Here is a 20,191-nt window from a genome sequence, read left to right as displayed (position 1 = left end):
GGGCTGTTCATGCATATGTGGCTCCTGTTGTGCTTGATTTTGAGTTTGATGCCTGTCCGGATCTAGTTGAGAATGCGCTATGTGACGATGATTCGGATGAGGAGCCGGTCGATATTGGTGGGGACAGTGATGATGATATTCCAAGAGGTACACGTACTACCCATGGAGGTTCCGGTTCTGGAACACAAGAGTATCCTCCCCCACCTCTCTTCGTTGAACTTGGAAGCCATCGGCCAACACCAGAATGTAGATGCAACATTCAATGGGCAGGGGATGCATGATGGGGCACCTATGACTGAATTTCAGATTGGCCAATCATTCCAGAGTAAGGAGGAAGCCGTGCTGAGCGTAAAATATTACAGTATCCGGCGTGGAGTTGAGTACAAGGTTATGGAGTCAGACAATCTGAAATACCAAGGGAGATGCAAGGAGTTTGGTAATGGGTGCACGTGGTTGATTCGGATAGTCATGCGGAAAAGGAAGAGCACATGGGAAGTTAGGAGGTACAACGGACCACACACGTGTATGGCCACATCGATATCGAGCGATCACAAGCAGCTTGATTATCATGTCATCTGTGCGAGAATCTTTCCATTGGTTAGAGCTGATGCATCGGTGTCGATTAAGGTGTTGCAAGAGGCAACAGAGGCGACATATGGATTCAGGCCTAGTTATCGGAAGGTGTGGTTGGCAAAGCAGAAGGCAGTATCGCAGATATATGGCGATTGGGAGGAGTCGTATGCGGATATGTCTCGATGGATCCTTGGGGTCACATGCACCATGGAAGGTTCCGTTGCTCTGCTGAAGACCTCCCCGGTTAGACTGGGTGACCAAGTTGACGAAGATAGAGTCTACTTTTATCGCATGTTTTGGACATTCCCTCCATGTATTGAGGTATTCCGCCACTGTAAGCCGCTCGTAAGCATCAACGGAACACACCTCTATGGCAAGTATGGCGGGACATTGTTGTTGGCGATCGCTCAGGATGGTAACTCGAATATTTTGCCTGTTGCGTTTGCACTCGTGGAGGGGAAAAATGCACAGTCTTGGTCATACTTTCTATCTAACCTTAGAAGATATGTTACTCCACAGTAAGGTATTCTTGTGATCTCTGATAGACACAACGGGATCAAGGCTGCACTAGAGTCCCCCGATAGTAGTTGGCGACCTCCCCATGCTTATCGGACATTTTGTATTCGGCATGTTGCTGCAACTTTTGCCCTTACTTTCAAGGGACAGGATGCGAGGAGGTGGTTGGTAAATGCCGCTTATGCGAAGACGGAAGCAGAATTTGACTATTGGTTTGATATAATGAGGACAGAGAACCCGGGCATGTGCGATTGGGCAAACAGAATGGAGTATGAGAGGTGAACACAGCACAAAGATGGGGGAAGACGATATGGTCACATGACAACCAATATATCTGAGTGTGTGAACTCTGTTTTGAAGGGCACAATAAATCTACCAGTGACGTCCCTGGTTAAGTCGACATATCTCCGGCTGGCGGAGTTGTTTGTTGTCCGGGGGTAGACGGCAGAGGCACAGTTAGGGTCTGGGCACCGGTTTTCGCAGGCACTAGTTAAGGCCATTGAGCGCAACCTGAAGGATTCGAGGTGCTTTACTGTGACTGTGTTCGATAGGCATCACCTTGACTATACGGTGGCTGAGACTACTCCCACTGGCAAATTCTCGTTGGGTAGCTATCGGGTTTCTCTAAGGGATCACACCTGCGATTGTGGATACTTCCAGGCGCTGCACTACCCCTGTTGCCATGCCCTCGCATGCTGTGCACAGTCACGGCTAGATTGGGCCACTTATGTCGATGAAGTGTACACCATGTCTGAGGTCTTTAAGGTGTATCAGATGTCCTTTGCACCTTGTATTCCAGAGGGGATTTGGCCCCCATATGACGGTCCGACTGTGATCCCCGACCCTGGCATGAGAAGGGCAAGAGAAGGACGACCACGTTCCACCCGCATCCGCAACAACATGGACGAAGCTGACATAGGTCGACCGAAGCGCTGTGGCCTGTGCAGGCAGCCTGGTCATACTCGGAGGGGTTGTCCTCAGCGAGGTTCTACCAGCGGCATCTAAATTTATCATGATTTAGTTCCTTTGTATCAGTTTACGTGTCATGTTACCAGTTATCAGTTTAGTCTTCGTTCTTACGAATATGTCTGTTTGTATCAGCGATGAGTTTTCATTCTTATCAGTTTAGTAGTTAATGTTAATTCAAGTAGTTGTTTATCAGTTTTCTAGATTTATCATGGTTTACTTCCATTATATAAACGATGAATAACCATTTATCAGTAAATAAAAATCCAAAATAACAGTCATCCAACGAAAATAAACATAAAGTCCATAATGAGTACATAAACCAAATAACCAAATAAAAAATACAACACAACATGCTAATCATCGTGATCATCCCGGGATGCATCATTAAAATCACCAAGGAGATGAGATCCCGTCCCACATCGAGTGGGACGCCTGACTCGAGTCGGTCGGGCCGCCTCCTGTCCAACGTGATCAACTGGAGGGTCTAACCCAAACGCTGACTGGGGGGTGCCTCCCATGGTGAACCAAGTATCCAACAGGCTACCTGGGGGCTCGTTAAGATCCACCACATACTGACCCTGATAATCAGTTGGCTGGGAATGCATCTCTGTCATATGTGGTTGGTAAGCTGTGGTCTCGAACTGCACATCCGGCATCTGCGGCTGGTAAGGCTGGGTATCAAACTGCACATGGGATGTGCCAGCATCATCCCTAATCATCGCAGCAAACTCTGCATAAAACTGTGAACTCCCCAGCTGATCATCTAAATCCATAGTCATCGTCGGCATCTCAGGCTGGGCATACATACGAGAGCTGGGCTCCGACATCGAAGAATAAGATCTACTGGTGAATGTATCCCCTCCAGCCTCAGTCGCTGCGGTCCCACTTACTCCACCACCGAACTGGGTGGGACCAGCATTTCTCCCACGTCTGGCACTAGACCGACGAACACGGTGATCGCCACCATCTCTAGCATCCCCGCCTGCATCATTATCCTGCATCATATCATCTAACCATCGCCACTCTCGACCGGTGTCCCTAGTACCAACACGACGGCGTCTCTCAACACGGCGATTATCCGGCATATCAGGTAGCTGTGATCTGCGTGGGACCTGAGATGACCCTCTCTGAAATGCCTCTGGAGGTATCTGGGTGCCTCTGGGATCCGCAAATGCTGCTCCCGGGCTAAGAAACCGATAAGCCTCGCGGAACCACCAATCTAGGTAATCTGCAGAGGGACCGGCATCTGCCACTCGCTCAACGGCAATGACTGCATCAAGTCTGTTTCCCCAGTGTAAATGCCAGACCTGATAGTAATGGGGGAACCACCTATCTCCACCCCTCCCGTCCTTAGCATGCAGCCAGTCTACGTTCAAAGCATCCTCAGGGATATGCTGCACTCCACCCAGCTGTGGAACAACCCTGTCAACCTGATGCCACTCGATGACCGCAAAGTATATCAAAGTAGTGACCGCTCGCCAGATGCGACTATGCTCCTCTGTAAGTATCTCCGGATGGACCACGACAAGTATATCAAGCGCAGAGTAGGGCTCCCATACAATCCGAAAATTCAGAACTCATCAGACATTACCACAACAAGTATATATCTAGTCACAACAAGAGAGCAAACTAGATAGAAAACCCTAACTAGTATAATACTTACATCACGAGCGGTCAAGCGATCCAATGCAAGCCGATAGCTTATGACGCTCTGTTCCTTGCCATCGTTCGGAGGCAAGTATGCAAACCACCTAATTGTAAATCATATGAGACACAAACTTGAAAAACTGCCCTAAAAATTTTTAAGCATTAAAAAATATAACCCATACCTGGATGCCAGCGGGAAAGAGAAAACCTCAAAGCCGGACGGCCTCAAAGTCGGAAACCACCAGAATATCCAACTCTGCAGCAACTGGAGGGGACCCGCAAGGTTAGTCACATTTCTGTTCGCTACCCGACACATGCATCGGTACAACCAAGCCAAAGCGGCCGACCCCCAGCTATACCTCCCCATGTCATCAAGGTTTGCCACAAATGGCAACCACCATATATGTATCCGGTTCGCACTCTTGTCCCCAAATAACTGAGTCGATAACAGCATCATGATGTAGGCACGTGCGTAGATACGGACAGTCTCCTCGTTCGTATCTGGTGGAAGCACCCTAAACCTCTCGTGGAACCATGTAAAGTGTACCGTCATCTGCTTGACCTTATTCGGTGGAGGCCGCTCACCGAATAGGTCTTCAAACCACTCCCAAGCTGGTCGGCCACCCTCCATGTATTTCTCAAACTCACCAAGGCAACCACTCACAGCCTCCCCATCCACAGGCAGCCCTAGCTGAAATGCCACGTCTTGCAATGTCACTATGCACTCTCCGAAAGGCATATGGAACGTGTGCGTCTCAGGACGCCACCTCTCAACGAACGCGCTAACCAATGGCTCATCCAACCAGAACCATTGGCTGTTTAGCCTGGCCAAATAGTACAATCCAGTCCTCTCTAAATACGGGATGATCCTTTCATGCATGGGCATATTCTGTTGCCATCTCACACTGTATATACACCTAGTGGACTGCACAGAACATGAAAGAAATATAGGGTCCAATTAAATTCTCCTATCCACAAAAAAATTCCCCTATCTAACAATAACAAATATCTTAAATCATCAACAAATGATGAACCGGTAAACAAATTAATCTATGAACCCTATATTAGTAACCCATCGAAAAACATGTAACCTTCAAATTATGGAAAATAATTACGATAATAAAAATAACAACACACATACTTGAATAAATAACAGCCATAATTATAAAAATATTATAAAGCTTTAAAATAAAAAACTTCATAACATACAAATACACTAACCAAACTAAAATAAATCACTAATGCCAACTGTCCCTTTCCCTAAACTAAACCAACAACATCTACAATAACATTCATTGAAGGGATTTAAAATTCAGCTAACTAGTCATATTTATAAATTAACAAGAAAAATTCAAAACACTAACCCAAACCGATTAAACTAACATCCTAGCATGCGAAGCCTAATTTCAAACTAGAGGGAGTAATCTATAAATTCTAGTTCCTCCACCTTACATACCATTTTCCTAACTAACAAATACTAAGCCTTAAAAAAAATAATTATTAACTAACCTCGTCACCAATAGAACCGGCAATATGCGCAACACCGTTCAATCGGTACAAGGTCCTGTCTGCCATGATAACTCGCCGGAAGTCGCCGCTGAGATACCTCGGACCCGCTCTCAACTTGCTCTGACCTCTCTCTAGAATTTTCTCTCTCTAGAAAACCTCACAACCCCTCCAAATGAATAATCCGCGGCTACCACCACGGTTTATATAGGCAGCCAATTACACGTAAACCGCTATAGGCTCTAGCAGTTTACACGCACGCACACCAACACACGTAAACCGCTGCTGGCAGCAGCGGTTTATGACTAATGCATGTTCCACGTAAACCGCGGCTGGTACCAGCGGTTTATGAGTTAGCCATAATGCACGTAAACCGCGGCTGGTTGTAGCGATTTCTGTATACCTGTAAACCGCACACATAAATTTTATATAGAAATGTGAAATAATGCAATTGCGTATTGGATTTTGAAACAATGTATTTACGTAATATTGAGGTTGAAACGATTTAATTAAGAAAATTACCCTATTATTAATATTCACATCACTTATATTATTAACTATTAGTGTCAAATTTAATTTTAGGATAACATTAAAATTGTTTAAAATTTTTTAGGATAAAAATAAAACGTTTAAACCATTAGGAACCAAATTAAAATTTGATCAATCTTAAAAACCAAAATAACAATTTACCTAATATTTTATTCATCAATTAATCATATTTGTTGTTTTATAATTATTCATCCTTAATTAAAAAAATATTTTTATTAATACAATATTTTAAATATATATAAAATTAAATCCTATTAGTAATGCTTGTTTTTTTATCTTAAAATTCATTTAATTAGTTATTTTTTTTGTATAGAATTCATTTGACCAGTTAAAGATTATCATTTGTAGTTAATTAATGTAAATAATTCTTAATTGTGGTCAATATAGTATATAAAATTAGCTTATATAACTTAATTTGTGTCCATTAAATTCGATTTAATTAAATTTTAAAATTATTTTGAATAATTAAATACTGATCATAATTTAAAAGTCTAAACATCAAATAGTTATTACATTACAGAATAATACTTAATTGTTTATATCAATATCGTATTTGTTGTAAAATGGGAGATATGTATAAGATAAAAATGTATAAATAGAAGACTCTAGTATTAAAATAATTAGTTCAATAATAATTTATAGATATATAATAATATTATATGTTGTAATGTATATATATATACAAAGATAGAAAGGAGTATAAAAAGTAAAGAGAGAGAGAATTGCCTAAATATATATATAAAGATAGAAAGGAGTATGAAAAGTAAAGAGAGAGATAATAGCATTTGCTTTTATTATTGCTATGTGTATAAAAGAAGAGAGAATAATATTCAGTTGTTGTTGTTGTATAAACTGAAGCGAGGCTTCACCTATTTATACAGGTGATAGGCCTTAATTTTCAACCTTCATTAACTACTAATATGCTTTGAAAAGCAACTCCTTCAGTTTAGGAAAAGTTAGCCGCCCAATCTCATAAATGGGCATTCAATTTGTTGTTATCATAACACTCCCCCATGAATGCCCATTTAGAATTATTACCTCGTTAAAACCTTACTAAAGAAAAACTCAGTGGAAAAAAACCTTAGTGAAGGAAAAAGAGTACAATATCCTTTAATGATGGGGCTGCCTCATTAAAAACCTTGTCAAGAAAAACCCAATGGGAAAAAAACTTGACCAAGGAAAAAAGAGTACAGTCTCCCCTCTTGCTGACATTATTTAATGTCTCGAAATCGGCGCATCCCAATGTCATGTACCAGTCTTTCAAAGGAGGATTTTGGGAGTGACTTTGTGAATAAATATGCCAGATTGTCACTTGAACGGATCTGTTAGACATCAATTGTCCCTTGATTTTGAAGGTCATGAGTGAAGAAGAATTTGGGAGAAATATGCTTTGTTCTATCACCTTTGATGTATCCACCCTTAAGTTGAGCAATGCATGCTGTATTATCTTCAAACAGGACAGTTGGAGCTATCATATGATCAATCAGTCCACATGATGATAGAATATATTGGATCAAACTCCTGAGCCAAAAACACTCGCGACTAGCTTTATGTATCGCAAGTATTTCAGCATGATTAGAGGAGGTTGCAGCAATCGTCTGTTTCGTGGACCTCCATGATATAGCTGTACCACCATATGTGAATAGATATCCTGTTTGAGATCTCCCTTTATGTGGATCAAACAAGTATCCGGTATCTGCATAGCCAACTAGTTGTGACTTGGATCTATAGGGATAAAACAATCCCATATCAACCGTCCCATGAAGATATCGAAAGATTTGTTTGATTCCACTCCAATGTCTTCTGGTTGGAGAGGAACTATATCTTGCTAGTAAATTCACAGCAAATGATATATCGGGTTGCGTATTATTAGCAAGATACATTAGCGCTCCAATGGCACTAAGATATAGTACTTCAGGACCAAGGATATCTTCATTTTCTTCTTTAAGACGGAATTGATCCTTTTCCACATCCAAAGATCTTACGATCATTGGGGTACTTAAGGGATGTGACTTATCCATATAAAATCTTTTCAATATCTTTTCTGTGTATGTTGTTTGATGAATAAAGATCCCTCCTTTTATATGCTCAATCTGCAGGCCGAGACAAAACTTAGTCTTTCCAAGATCTTTCATCTCAAACTCTTCTTTTAGAGTTTTTATAATTGTTGGAATCTCTTCAGGAATCCCAATGATATTTAAATTATCAACGTACACAGCAATTATAATGAACCCAGATGTAGTTTTCTTTATGAAAACACATGGGCAGATATCATCATTTTTGAATCCGTTTTTGGCCAGATACTTAGTAAGACGATTATACCACATTCGTCCAGATTGCTTTAGACCATATAAAGATCTTTGCAATTTGACTGAGTATAACCCTTGCGAATATTCATTGGATGGTTTAGATATCTTTAGTCCTTCAGGGACTTTCATATAGATATCCCGATCTAATGAGCCATACAAATAGGCTGTTACCACATCCATTAAATGCATATGCAGTTTATGATATGCAGATAAACTGACCAAATAACGCAATATTATCGCATCCACTACAGGGGAATACGTTTCTTCATAATCTATACCGGACCTTTGTGAAAAACCTTGTGCCACAAGTCGGGCTTTATAGCGCACAACTTCATTTTTCTCATTTCGTTTTCTCACAAATACCCACTTATATCCAACAGGTTTTACATCTTCAGGTGTACGGACTACAGGTCCAAAGACTTCACGTTTTGCAAGTGAGTCTAATTCAGCCTTCATGGCTTCTTTCCATTTTGGCCAATCATTCCTTTGTCGACATTCTTCGACTGATATTGGCTCAAGATCCTTACTTTCATGCATGATATCTAATGCCACATTATATGCAAATATTTCATTGACAATTGTCTTATTTCAGTTCCATTTCGCTCCTGTAAAGACATAATTTATCGAGATCTCGTCATTTTCACAATTTTCAGGTACCTGAACGTCTTCTGGCGTTATATCAGAATTTTGGACAACTGCAGGTGTCTCTACTATGTCTTTTTCAACAAGAATATTATTTACCTCTTTTCTCTTTCGAGGATTTTTGTCTTTGGAACCGACAGGCCTGCCACACTTCTGGCGTGAATTTGCTTCAGTGGCTACTTATCCTACGGGGACATCAATTCGAATTGGGGCATCTTCCACTGGTATATAAGATTTAGTTATCCTCTTTGTATCGGAAAATGCATCAAGTAATTCATTTGCTATTCTTTACAAATGTATAATCTTTTGAACTTCCAGTTCACATTGCCCTAATCGAGGATCTAAATGCATCAACGATGATGCATTCCAATTAAGTTCCTTTTCAGGAAGCTTATTCTCTCCCCCTAATGTTGGAAATTTTGATTCATCAAAATGACAATCCGCAAATCGGGCTTTAAACACATTACCAGTTTGTATCTCAAGATACCTCACTATAGAGGGAGAATCATATCCAACATATATCCCCAATTTTCTTTGGGGTCCCATTTTGGTGCGATTAGGTGGTGCAATGGGAACATATATCGCACACCCAAATATTCTTAAATGGGAAACATTTGGCTGCTGGCCAAAAGCTAATTGCATAGGAGAGAATTGATGATAACTCGTTGGCCTCAAACGAATAAGTGCTGCGACATGTAAAATAGCATGCCCCCAAACCGAGGTTGGGAGATTTGTTCTCATAAGCAAGGGTCTAGCAATTAATTGGAGGCGCTTAATAAGTGATTCTGCTAACCCATTTTGTGTGTGAACATAAGCTACTGGATGTTCAACACTTATTCCATTAGCCATACAATAAGCATCAAAAGCTTGGGAAGTAAATTCACCAGCATTATCAAGACGAATTGCTTTGATTGAATTTTCTGGAAATTGCGCTTTTAATCGAATAATTTGAGCCAATAATCTCGCAAACGCCAGGTTGCGAGAAGATAATAAGCACACATGTGACCATCTCGAAGATACGTCTATCAGGACCATAAAATATCTAAAAGATCCATATGGTGGATGAATAGGTCCACATATATCACCTTGAATCCTTTCTAGGAATTCAGGGGACTCAAATCCAATCTTTACTGGTGATGGCCTTAAAATTAACTTTCCCTGAGAACATGCAGCACAATAAAATTCACTAGTTTTAAGAATCTTCTGGTTCTTTAGTGAATGTCCATGAGAGTTTTCAATAATTCTCCTCATCATGGTTGTTCCCGGATGACCCAATCTATCATGCCAAGTTATGAATTCATTTGGGCTAGTAAACTTCTGGTTTACAATGGCATGTGATTCAATTGCACTAATCTTGGTATAATACAACCCAGATGAAAGTGAGGGTAATTTTTCTAATATAACTTTCTTATTTGAATCATGAGTTGTGATACATAAGTACTCATGATTTCCTTCATTCATAGTCTCAATATGATATCCATTTCGGCGAATATCTTTAAAGCTCAACAAGTTTCTTCGAGACTTGGTAGACAACAGTGCATTATTTATTATAAATTTTGTTCCTCCAGGAAACAAAATTATAGCTCTTCCGGAGCCTTCTATCACATTGCCTGAGCCAATAATAGTATTAACATATTCCTCTTTTGGCACAAGATGGGTAAAATATATATCACTTTTGAGAATAGTGTGCGAGCTTGCACTATCCGCAAGGCATACATCTTCATTACATATCCTTGCCATTCTCTTCAAAAACAAATAATAATAAAATGAGTAGTATGCACAGTTAAATTGAATACTTGATCAGAATTATTTTTTCTAAGAAACACTGTACATAAAATAATGTCATATACTAAAATTTTATTTTAAAATTTGACACATTTAATAATTTCAAAATTTATAAACATTAATATTTCATTATTTATGTACATCACATTTGAAACTTAAATACATAGAAAATAAAACTTAACAATAAGTTCTTTACATTATTTATTTACATACATACTTCACAATCCCACATATTAAACTATTTCATCATTGATCAAATGACCAATATTTCCTTCAGGATCTTCAAAGAAATCAGATAAATCATAATGAGTGGTGGAGTTCTCAGCATCATTTGAAACAAAATTTGTTTCCTTTCCTTTGTCGTTCTTTTTCAAAGATGCCTGGTAAAGATCGACTAGGTGCCTTGGGGTACGACAGGTACGTGACCAATGGCCCTTTCCACCACAACGGAAACACTTATCCTCTGTTGATTTATTCTGCCCGATATTCCTTTCTTTATCCCATTTCTGGTGAGATCTTCTCTTTTGAACATAATTCTTTTTCCTTCCATAATTTTTCTTATTATTAAAACCTTGCCATTTACCTCTTCTGGGGTAATTTGCCACATTTACTTCAGGAAATGGGGCAGCGCCAGCTGGGCGCGCTTCATGATTTTTCAATAACAACTCATTATTGTGTTCAGCAACAAGAAGGCAAGAAATTAACTCAGAATATTTTTTAAACCCTTTCTCTCGATACTGCTGCTGCAGGAGCACATTCGAGGCATGGAAGGTTGAGAAAGTTTTCTCCAACATATCATGATCAGTTATTTTTTCCCACACAATTTCATTCGTGAGGTGATTCGAAACATTGCAGGATTATATTCATTTATAGATTTAAAATCTTGTAAACGCAAATGCGTCCATTCATATCGGGCTTGAGGAAGTATTACCGTTTTCTGATGATTATACCTTTCTTCAAGGTCTTTCCAAAGATCTGCAGGATCTTTTAATGTAAGATATTCATTTTTCAATCCTTCGTCAAGATGACGACGAAGAAAAATCATGGCTTTAGCTTTATCCTTCTGGGATGCATTATTTTCAGCCTTAATGATATCTCCAAGATCCATTGAATCAAGATGGATTTCAGCATCTAATATCCATGATAAATAATTGTTTCCAGATATATCAAGAGCATTGAATTCAAGATGAGAGAGTTTCAACATAATGAAAAATTTGTTACCTGAGTCTTCCTAAAAATTTTATCAGAGTCTCGTGCTGATAACGTGTTGTAAAATGAGAGATATATATAAGATAAAGATGTATAAATAGAAGACTCTAGTATTAAAATAATTAGCTCAATAATAATTTATAGATATATAATAATATTATATGTTGTAATGTATATATATATACAAAGATAGAAAGGAGTATAAAAAGTAGAGAGAGAGAATTGCATAAATATATATATATATATAAAGATAGAAAGGAGTATGAAAAGTAAAGAGAGAGATAATAGCATTTGTTTTTATTATTGCTATGTGTATAAAAGAAGAGAGAATAATATTCAGTTGTTGTTGTATAAACTGAAGCGAGGCTTCATCTATTTATACAGGTGATAGGCCTTAATTTCAACCTTCATTAACTACTAATATGCTTTGAAAAACAATTCCTTCAGTTTAGGAAAAGTTAGCCGCCCAATCTCATAAATGAACATTTAATTTGTTGTTATCATAACAGGATTAGCGAATATGATAGCAAACAATTGACTAAAAATAAATACAATTATAATTTTTAATAACAAAAAATTTAATTAGTTGTTTTTAAAAAATAAAATAAATATTATCTTTATTATACTTTTTATGTTATATATATGTACATTAAAAATTACAAGTTACGTTATTGATATTGGTATAATGGTAAAGATTTTAGATAATATATAGCAGACTTTATATATTACTTAATATATTATTAAAAAAATAAAGAAAAAAAGATGAGCATGGTTAAGGTGATATGATAAAAAATAAAATAAAATAAATATTGCTTATGTAAATATGGTACCACCATAAATCGTGATTAGTGATTTCTAACTTTGATAAATTCCAAATAACGATTTTATTCTGTTATATATAAAACTTACTTTTTTCTAAATTACTAAAATATTAAGAATTTATTATTCATGGTTTATTTTCTCAAAATGCGTTATTAACAATTTGTATTTTAACGATTTATCTTCTTTAGTATATTCAGATCAGAGAAATACTCTATTACAACAGTAAATCACAGAAAACATTTTCAAAAAATTTATATGCTGATAAAAATATATTTAAAAAATTAAAACGAAAAATATTTTGAATATTTAAATTTTGATAAAAATAATTGAATGCTGGATATTTATTTTTATAAAGATTTTAGAGATTCTGATTTTTGAAAAATATTGTTATTGATATCTATATCATCTAGAGATGTTTTTGCAGTTTTTTCTTCTATATTATTTTGAGCAATTAAGTCATTTTCTCTGGCGCATTCAAAAAATTTTAGCCACTAAACTTCGGTAGTTACTTATACGAGTGTGTTGTGTCGCTAAATTGCTATGGCGTTTTCTAGGATTCTCTTTTCTATATCTTTGGGCTATGGTTTGTTGTCGCACGTTATGTATGTTTCTGGGACATTCGAAATTAGAGGAAAAGTAACGTAGAATCGAGATTCAAGGCGACAACCATATGTCAGTGCTTAAGTCAGCAACATTTTCCCACTATTTTCTTTTCTTTTTCAATGAAAAATAAAATAAAAATACTTTCCACGAAATGTGATGCAATCCATTACGTAATCAGGTATTCTGGTCAACTCCAATTTACTGGGATTTTTTTTATAAATAAATAAATTAAATATTTTATTTATCCATAAATGTAATTTAAAGAGTATTTGTTTTTTTGGCTGATTTTTTTTTCATATGAAAATATATTAGGACTTACATGTTGAAATGGGGCTGAGTTTTTTTTATATTATAAACGTATGTGTGATATTTAATAATATTTGAGTGGTATTGTATTTTACTTTGCTATGGGTCTATTTCAATTTTTATAAAAGAACAAAATGTCATTGACATTTTATGGGTGGGTGAGTTTTTTTTTAATAAAAAAAAAAACAAAATGGCATCGCTGGATTGCAGAATTTTTTTTTTAAAATTTAGCATGGATACAACATTAGCGACATATTGTATAAAAAAAATATTTTTTTAATTTTATTATAGGCAAAACATCAGCGACGTATTGTATATTTATTTTTTTAATTGATGCAAAAAAATGTCAGTAACATTTTGCTTGAAGACATATTTTTAAATTATTTTTCGGTCAAAACATCGTTAATGTATTGCAAAAAAAGTAAAAACGTGAATGACATTTTTGTAAAAGCGTCAGCAACGTTTTGTGATAGGAGGAATAAAAAAATATAAAATTAAATGTTTTCAATTTGAGAGAGAGAAAAAAGTTCGTGAGTGAGTGTGATGAGTGTATAAAATGGAGGGTTATATTAATTTAAAAATATACTACAATAGTCAAATTTTATCTCATACACATGAAGGCGTGAGTTTTTTATGTGAGAATCCATGTGTTATTGTTGTTCCTCTTTCAATAACATATGAAGGATTGAAGAATATACTTTCTCAAAGTATAGATCATTAAGTGCAAAAAAGAGTCATAAATATTCCGTACAGGCAGTCTATGCTAGTATTTGGTGGTTTCGGCCAATTTCAAATAATGTATGTGATTGACGAAGCTAATATGCAAAGAATATTTTTTACCTATCATCAAACTAGAGCACAAGCCTCACTTATCGAGTTGTATATTGAGTTCGAAGAAATTGATGATGTTGATTTTCCAAAACCTAACATAGATTGGGTGTGTTATAATGCTGAAAGCGATGAAGAGTTTGAAGGTAATTATGAAGTTGTTGGTCCAACTCAAGATGTAGAGGAAGATGAGATAATGATTGAAGGAGATGTGGCTGATGTTGCAAATGCACTAATCGGACAATATCTATCTAAAAAGCCATCTTTTATGCATGCTTTGAATCTTGATGCCATGCATAAGAATTTTCTGAATATGTCAATATAGGTAATGTTATTGTTGTTGTTGTTCACTTTTTTAAGATTAGTAATATTATTATTTGTTTTGTTTTCATATTAGTATTTTTTTTATTTTTATATTGTTATTACAATTTATTGTTGTCATTATTATTACTAGCGGTTCAACAGGCACTTCAGCCGCTTTTCTATTGAGTTAAAAAAATATTTTTATATTTTTATTTTTAAAATTATAAATTTAATATTCATAATTAAAAAATAAATTATGAAAAAATAAAATATTTTAAATTATTTAATATATGTAAAAAGTATCAAATAAATAAATTTAAATTAAAAAATAAAAAAAAGAATTATGTTGTTATTATGTGTAACAAAATCAAGATAAAGATTTACTAATATTATTTACAAATTAGTTATTTATATATTAAATTTTCTTATTTTCTCAATCTTATTTAATTTGGAATAAATTTATAAATTTATATTCATATTCAAAACACTCTTTTAGAAGATACACAATTCTAATAGATAAAAAATTATTTTTTTAATCTCACATTGAACATCTTTAATTATCTTAAAATTTATTATTATTTTAAAATTTTTATTTTGATTATATCATCTCATCATACCATACACTATTATTTTCTCTTATTATTTTTTACATGTATAATTATTATTGTCTCACGGTCACTATTATGTTGCCTTGTTTTATTGTCCTTCCTTATTTTTTTCTTCTATTAACCTCAATTGCAATCAATTATCACCGTACCATTATTGCAGCTCTATCTCATTTTTGTTTATCACTTTGATTCATACATATCCATTGTGTTAACTTTTGAGTTGTTAAAGATTTGTTAAAAGAATTATTTTCTTATTCGATTTAGATATCTAGATCCATAACTATTATATAATAGTTAAATACTTATTTTTCATACTTACTTGTTAAGTCATATTTTATCATTTTAAAAAAATTTAAGATATCGAGAATTCAAAAGTTTTGTATAAAATAATAAAATAAAAAATAAAAAATTTATAAGTTATTTAATTTTTTTAATATATAGAATAATTGGATTTAAATTAATTTAGATATAATACTAAAATTATTACATTGTTACTATGTATAACAATGAAGATATAAATTTATAAAAATTTATATTTAAATTACTCTTTCTTTCGCAAAATTTTAATAGCTAAAAAAATTTTATTTCTTATAATTTTATATTCAACATTTTAAATTATCTTTAGTTTTATTATTCTTTTAGAATTTTTAATTTTTAGTTTCATTATTCTTTTTTCTTACCATTATCTATCTACATATGCCTCACCACCATTCTTTTATTAGCTTGTTCTCTCTTTCTTCCTCTATTTTTATTCTCTTTCTATCTTCTACTCAATCGCAGTTAGTTACCATCATATATTAGTTCATAATTATTACACTCAAAAGTGAATACTAATTTAAAAATAAAATTAAAAAAATTTTTTATAACTCTTATGTGAATTATCTACACTCCTATAAATATAACGAATGAGTAAATCTAACTTTTTTTTATTATGAGTATTTTTTTTATTATCTAATGCCTGCAAAGTCACATATTTTCATTTATGATAAAAGTTAAAAATTAAAATTAAATGACATTAGTACTTTTTGGTTTAATAAAATTAAAATAAAGTACAAAAATAAGAATACAAACTAAAATAATAGATGGCTCTAGAGAAGGATAATGTTAAATTTTATGTCATTATGTATGAGAACAGTGATTTATTTTATTATATTTATTTTTGTACTAAATAACAAAAAAGTTAAATTTTATGTCCGTTTTTTATTATTTATTTTACTTATCTATAGTTGTTTAGATTAGACTTTATAGTTATTGAGTCATGTTTTGTTCCAACAAAAAAAAATAGTTATGAAATCATTTTCACTTTTTTTTATTGGAGTACATCTATTATATCATCATGATTTTAACAATTGATGTAAAATTTAAAAAATTAAATAAACATATATTTATTTTGATTAAATCCAAGAGTGAAATATATATATTTCTATAGTCAAAAAATAGACTTAACTTTTTTTTTATAATAAATAGTTTTTCAATCATCTAATTTATAAAAAAAGTCTTATCTTTTTATTTATCCTAAAGATTAAATATTAAAACTAATATTAATATTTTTTTATTAATAAAACTAAAATAAAACATAAAATAAACCTTGAATAAAAATAAAAATATAAAATTTTGAATTTCAAAATATAAAATGATTATAAGATAAAAAAATTACTCAACTTTTTTTCAGGCAAATTATATTAGGTTTTACCGTATATTTAAGTGAAATGAGAAGGATGCAAGAGAAGATGGATAATTTTTTTTTTTTTGATTATGTAGTAACAATAATATAAGATGATAGATAGTAAGAGAGGTAAGAGATAATGATAGAGGTTTCGTGAATGTGAATGAATGAGATAAGAGAGAATGTGAATGTATGTGATAAGAGAGAAGATGAAGTAGTGAAAGTTTTTTAACGTACTGACATATAGTGGGGTAGATTATTAGAAAGGGCAAAATTAGAAAAAAAATTGGACACTAAAACAGGTTTTGCCATTATATATTGTTATAGATTATTAATAATAGAATATTATTTAGATTTATTTTTGTTTTATTATTAGTGTAAACCTAGCGGTTGTAGTTGACGGTGAATTCGCTGTTGGAATGGAGTTTAACTTTAAAGAGGCTATTATTGCATCAGTTAAAGAGTATACCATTCAAAGAGGAGTTGATTATAGGGTATATGAAGCAGAACCAATAACATTCTATGCTAAATGTGTACAGTACGAAACAAGGTGTGATTGGCTTATCAGAGTTAGTCTTACGAAAAGACAGTATTGTTGATGATAAGGAGGTACAATGGTAGTCACACGTGCACCAGAAGTACCATATCTCAAGATCATACTAAACTGGACTCTGATACAATTGCAGAAGCGATAAAGCCATTAGTTGAAGCCGTCCATAAAGGTAAAATCTGTCATTGCTGAAGTGCAATCGAAGTTCAACTACACAATAAGTTATTGCAAAGTATGGTTGGCCAAGTAAAAGGCAGTTGAGAAAATATTTGGTGGGTAAGAATCTTCATATGAAACTTTGCCCACATGGTTTGAAGCAATGGTTGCAAAAGAACCATCAGCAGCTATTGAGTACGAAACTGCATATGGCTATCGAGGGGATGAGTTAGTTGAAGATCTCCGGATTCTGACACGAGTCTTCTGGACTTTCTACCCGTGCATTAAAGCATTCAGAAGTTGCAAGCCAATGGTCCAAATTGATGGCACACATTTGTATGGAAAGTATAAAGGAGCTCTTTTAGTTGCAGTATCACAAGATGGCAATGGAAATATCGTGCCTCTTGCATTTGCCCTAGTCGAAAGTGAGACTGCCGATGCCTGACACTTTTTTTTTAGCCATTTGCAAACACATGTAGTTAATCGGGATGGTGTTGCCCTTATCTTTGATCGAAATGAGTCAATTATCTCAGCTGTAGGTCGTAGTAATGGAGCATCGGAATATCCAAGAGCTATTCACATGTTTTACATCCAACACATAACATCCAACTTTTTGAGGAGTTTCAAGGCACCACTCCTACAGAAGCTAATTGTCAACATTGACTATTCTAGAACAATGCGTGAATTCAATACACGTTATTAGAGATTATTGAGCGGGGGGAGGCTTACAAGCAGTGGCTAGACCGGATCCTTCGACAGCAGTATGCCTTGGCATATGATGGTGGACATCGTTGGGGCAATATGACAACTAACCTAGTGGAGTGCTTTAATGGAGTATTGAAAGGGGCACGCAATCTTTCGGTCACAGCCCTTGTTAAGGTAAAGTTTTACAGGCTAAATGCGTTGTTCACAAGGAAGAAAGCTGAGGCTGAGGCTCGTATAAGTGCAGGACAACTATTCTCTGAATATGCAACTCAGAAAATTCTGTCAAATCAGCGCTCAGCGGGGAACATCCAGGTTAACTTATTTGATATGCAGAACGAGGTCTTTGAAGTGCGTGACATGCCTAGTGGTTTGGAGTTTGCAGTAAACTCAACATTGTGATTGTGGTGAGTTTCAGGTAGATTAAATTTCATGGTGCCATGTATTTGGCTGCTGTGCAAACCAGCGCCTGGATTGGAAACAGTATGTGCACAAGGTTTACACGATGGGAGAGATCCAAAAGGTATACAAAATCCGATTCAGGCCACTAGGAAACCCAACAACATGGCCTGTGCATCAAGGACCAAGACTAGTACCCAATCCCCACCTCAAACGAGTGGCCAAAGGTCGTCATAAGAAAACTCATTTCTTAAATGAGATGGATATTCGTGATCTACGTGGTCCTAGGCGTTGTAAGCTTTGTGGCGGTGTGGGTCATAGCCGGAGCAGATGTCCGCGCCGTGGTGATGCCAGTGCTAGTGGATCGGCTCCAAATTCGTAGTCTGTGACCTTTGTTGTTTCCAATATTTTATTTAATATGATATTCAGTTGTAGTTTGTGATCTTAGTCATTTCTGTCATTTTGTATGGTATTATCTTCAATTGTAGTTTGTCATTTGAGGTGTATCCAACACTTTATCTAGCCTTATATTTGTACTGAGTCATGTGATGGTTACTTTGCTTAAGTTAATTTTCAAGTTTACTTTGATTAGAGAAATAAATAAAACAACACAATAGGTAGAAAATTAAAATAATAACACAAAATTACATTCCCTGATCCTAAACCATAAACAACCGGGCTAACTCATTTAAATATACTTTTCTTCACAGTTTTCGGCCACCTTAGAGCATTTCTTTTTGACCTTCTTCTTGATCAATGATGGGCTCCATTTAGATCGACTCTTACGGGTCGGATCAACCCTAAGGTTGTAACCTTTACCTTGGACATCTGTAGGATAACACAAATGTAGTCATGATGAATACACACCAACAAAAATATCAATATAGATCAATGATAAATACAATTCTAGTCAACAATAACAATTAAATTACCTAAACCAAACTCGTCACCCACAACATCATCACCTGTACCAGGTTGATTGACAAACGGATTTTTGCTAGTAAAGAATTTCACAAATATATTCTCGTTGAAAGTATAGTTTATAAACCAGCAAAGAATCCTTTCATACAAATAAATTTGGTTGTCACTTAAGCGAACCCAATAAAAATAAACCGAAGTATTTAAATCTCAGGTCATCTCTCAAGGAATTGTAGGGAGGTGTAGTTATTATTGGTTATGGGATTGTATCTTTTTGGGTTTTGAATAATGAATAGGAAAAGTAAATTGCAAGAATTAAAATAATAACTAATAAAGCTCTTAGCAAGGTATGAGAACTGGACGTCCTATCCTAGTTATCCTTATCAATTGTGATGAGAATTGTTCATTGCTCCCAATTAGTTAACCCTTACTAAATAAAGGAAAGTCAAGTGGACTAATCAATTTGATTCTTCAAGTCCTAGTCAACTCCTAAGGAAAGACTAGCTTTAGAGGGATCCAAACTAACCAGCAAATTCCAATTATCAATCAACAAGGAGTTTGATAACTCAAGTGTCTCTAGTTAATCAATTCAAGTTAAGAATGTAAAAAGCTAGATTAAAATCAT

General features: G+C 34.8%; 1 protein-coding gene across 1 annotated transcript; it reads left to right on the top strand.

Moving 5' to 3' along the window:
* The first annotated feature begins 291 nt into the window (after positions 1-291).
* On the top strand, positions 292-2,094 carry LOC112770009 (uncharacterized). The gene is made up of 3 exons (XM_025814445.1): positions 292-1,013; positions 1,119-1,344; positions 1,531-2,094. Exons 1-3 carry the CDS (start codon positions 292-294, stop codon positions 2,092-2,094), a joined length of 1,512 nt encoding a protein of 503 aa, XP_025670230.1.
* Positions 2,095-20,191: the final 18,097 nt, after the last annotated feature.

The sequence above is a fragment of the Arachis hypogaea genome, chromosome 18, assembly GCF_003086295.3.
Source record: "Arachis hypogaea cultivar Tifrunner chromosome 18, arahy.Tifrunner.gnm2.J5K5, whole genome shotgun sequence".
Classification (NCBI taxonomy): Eukaryota; Viridiplantae; Streptophyta; class Magnoliopsida; order Fabales; family Fabaceae; genus Arachis; species Arachis hypogaea.
Note: the sequence above shows the minus strand (reverse complement) of the source record. Positions and strands in the feature narration are given on the sequence as shown.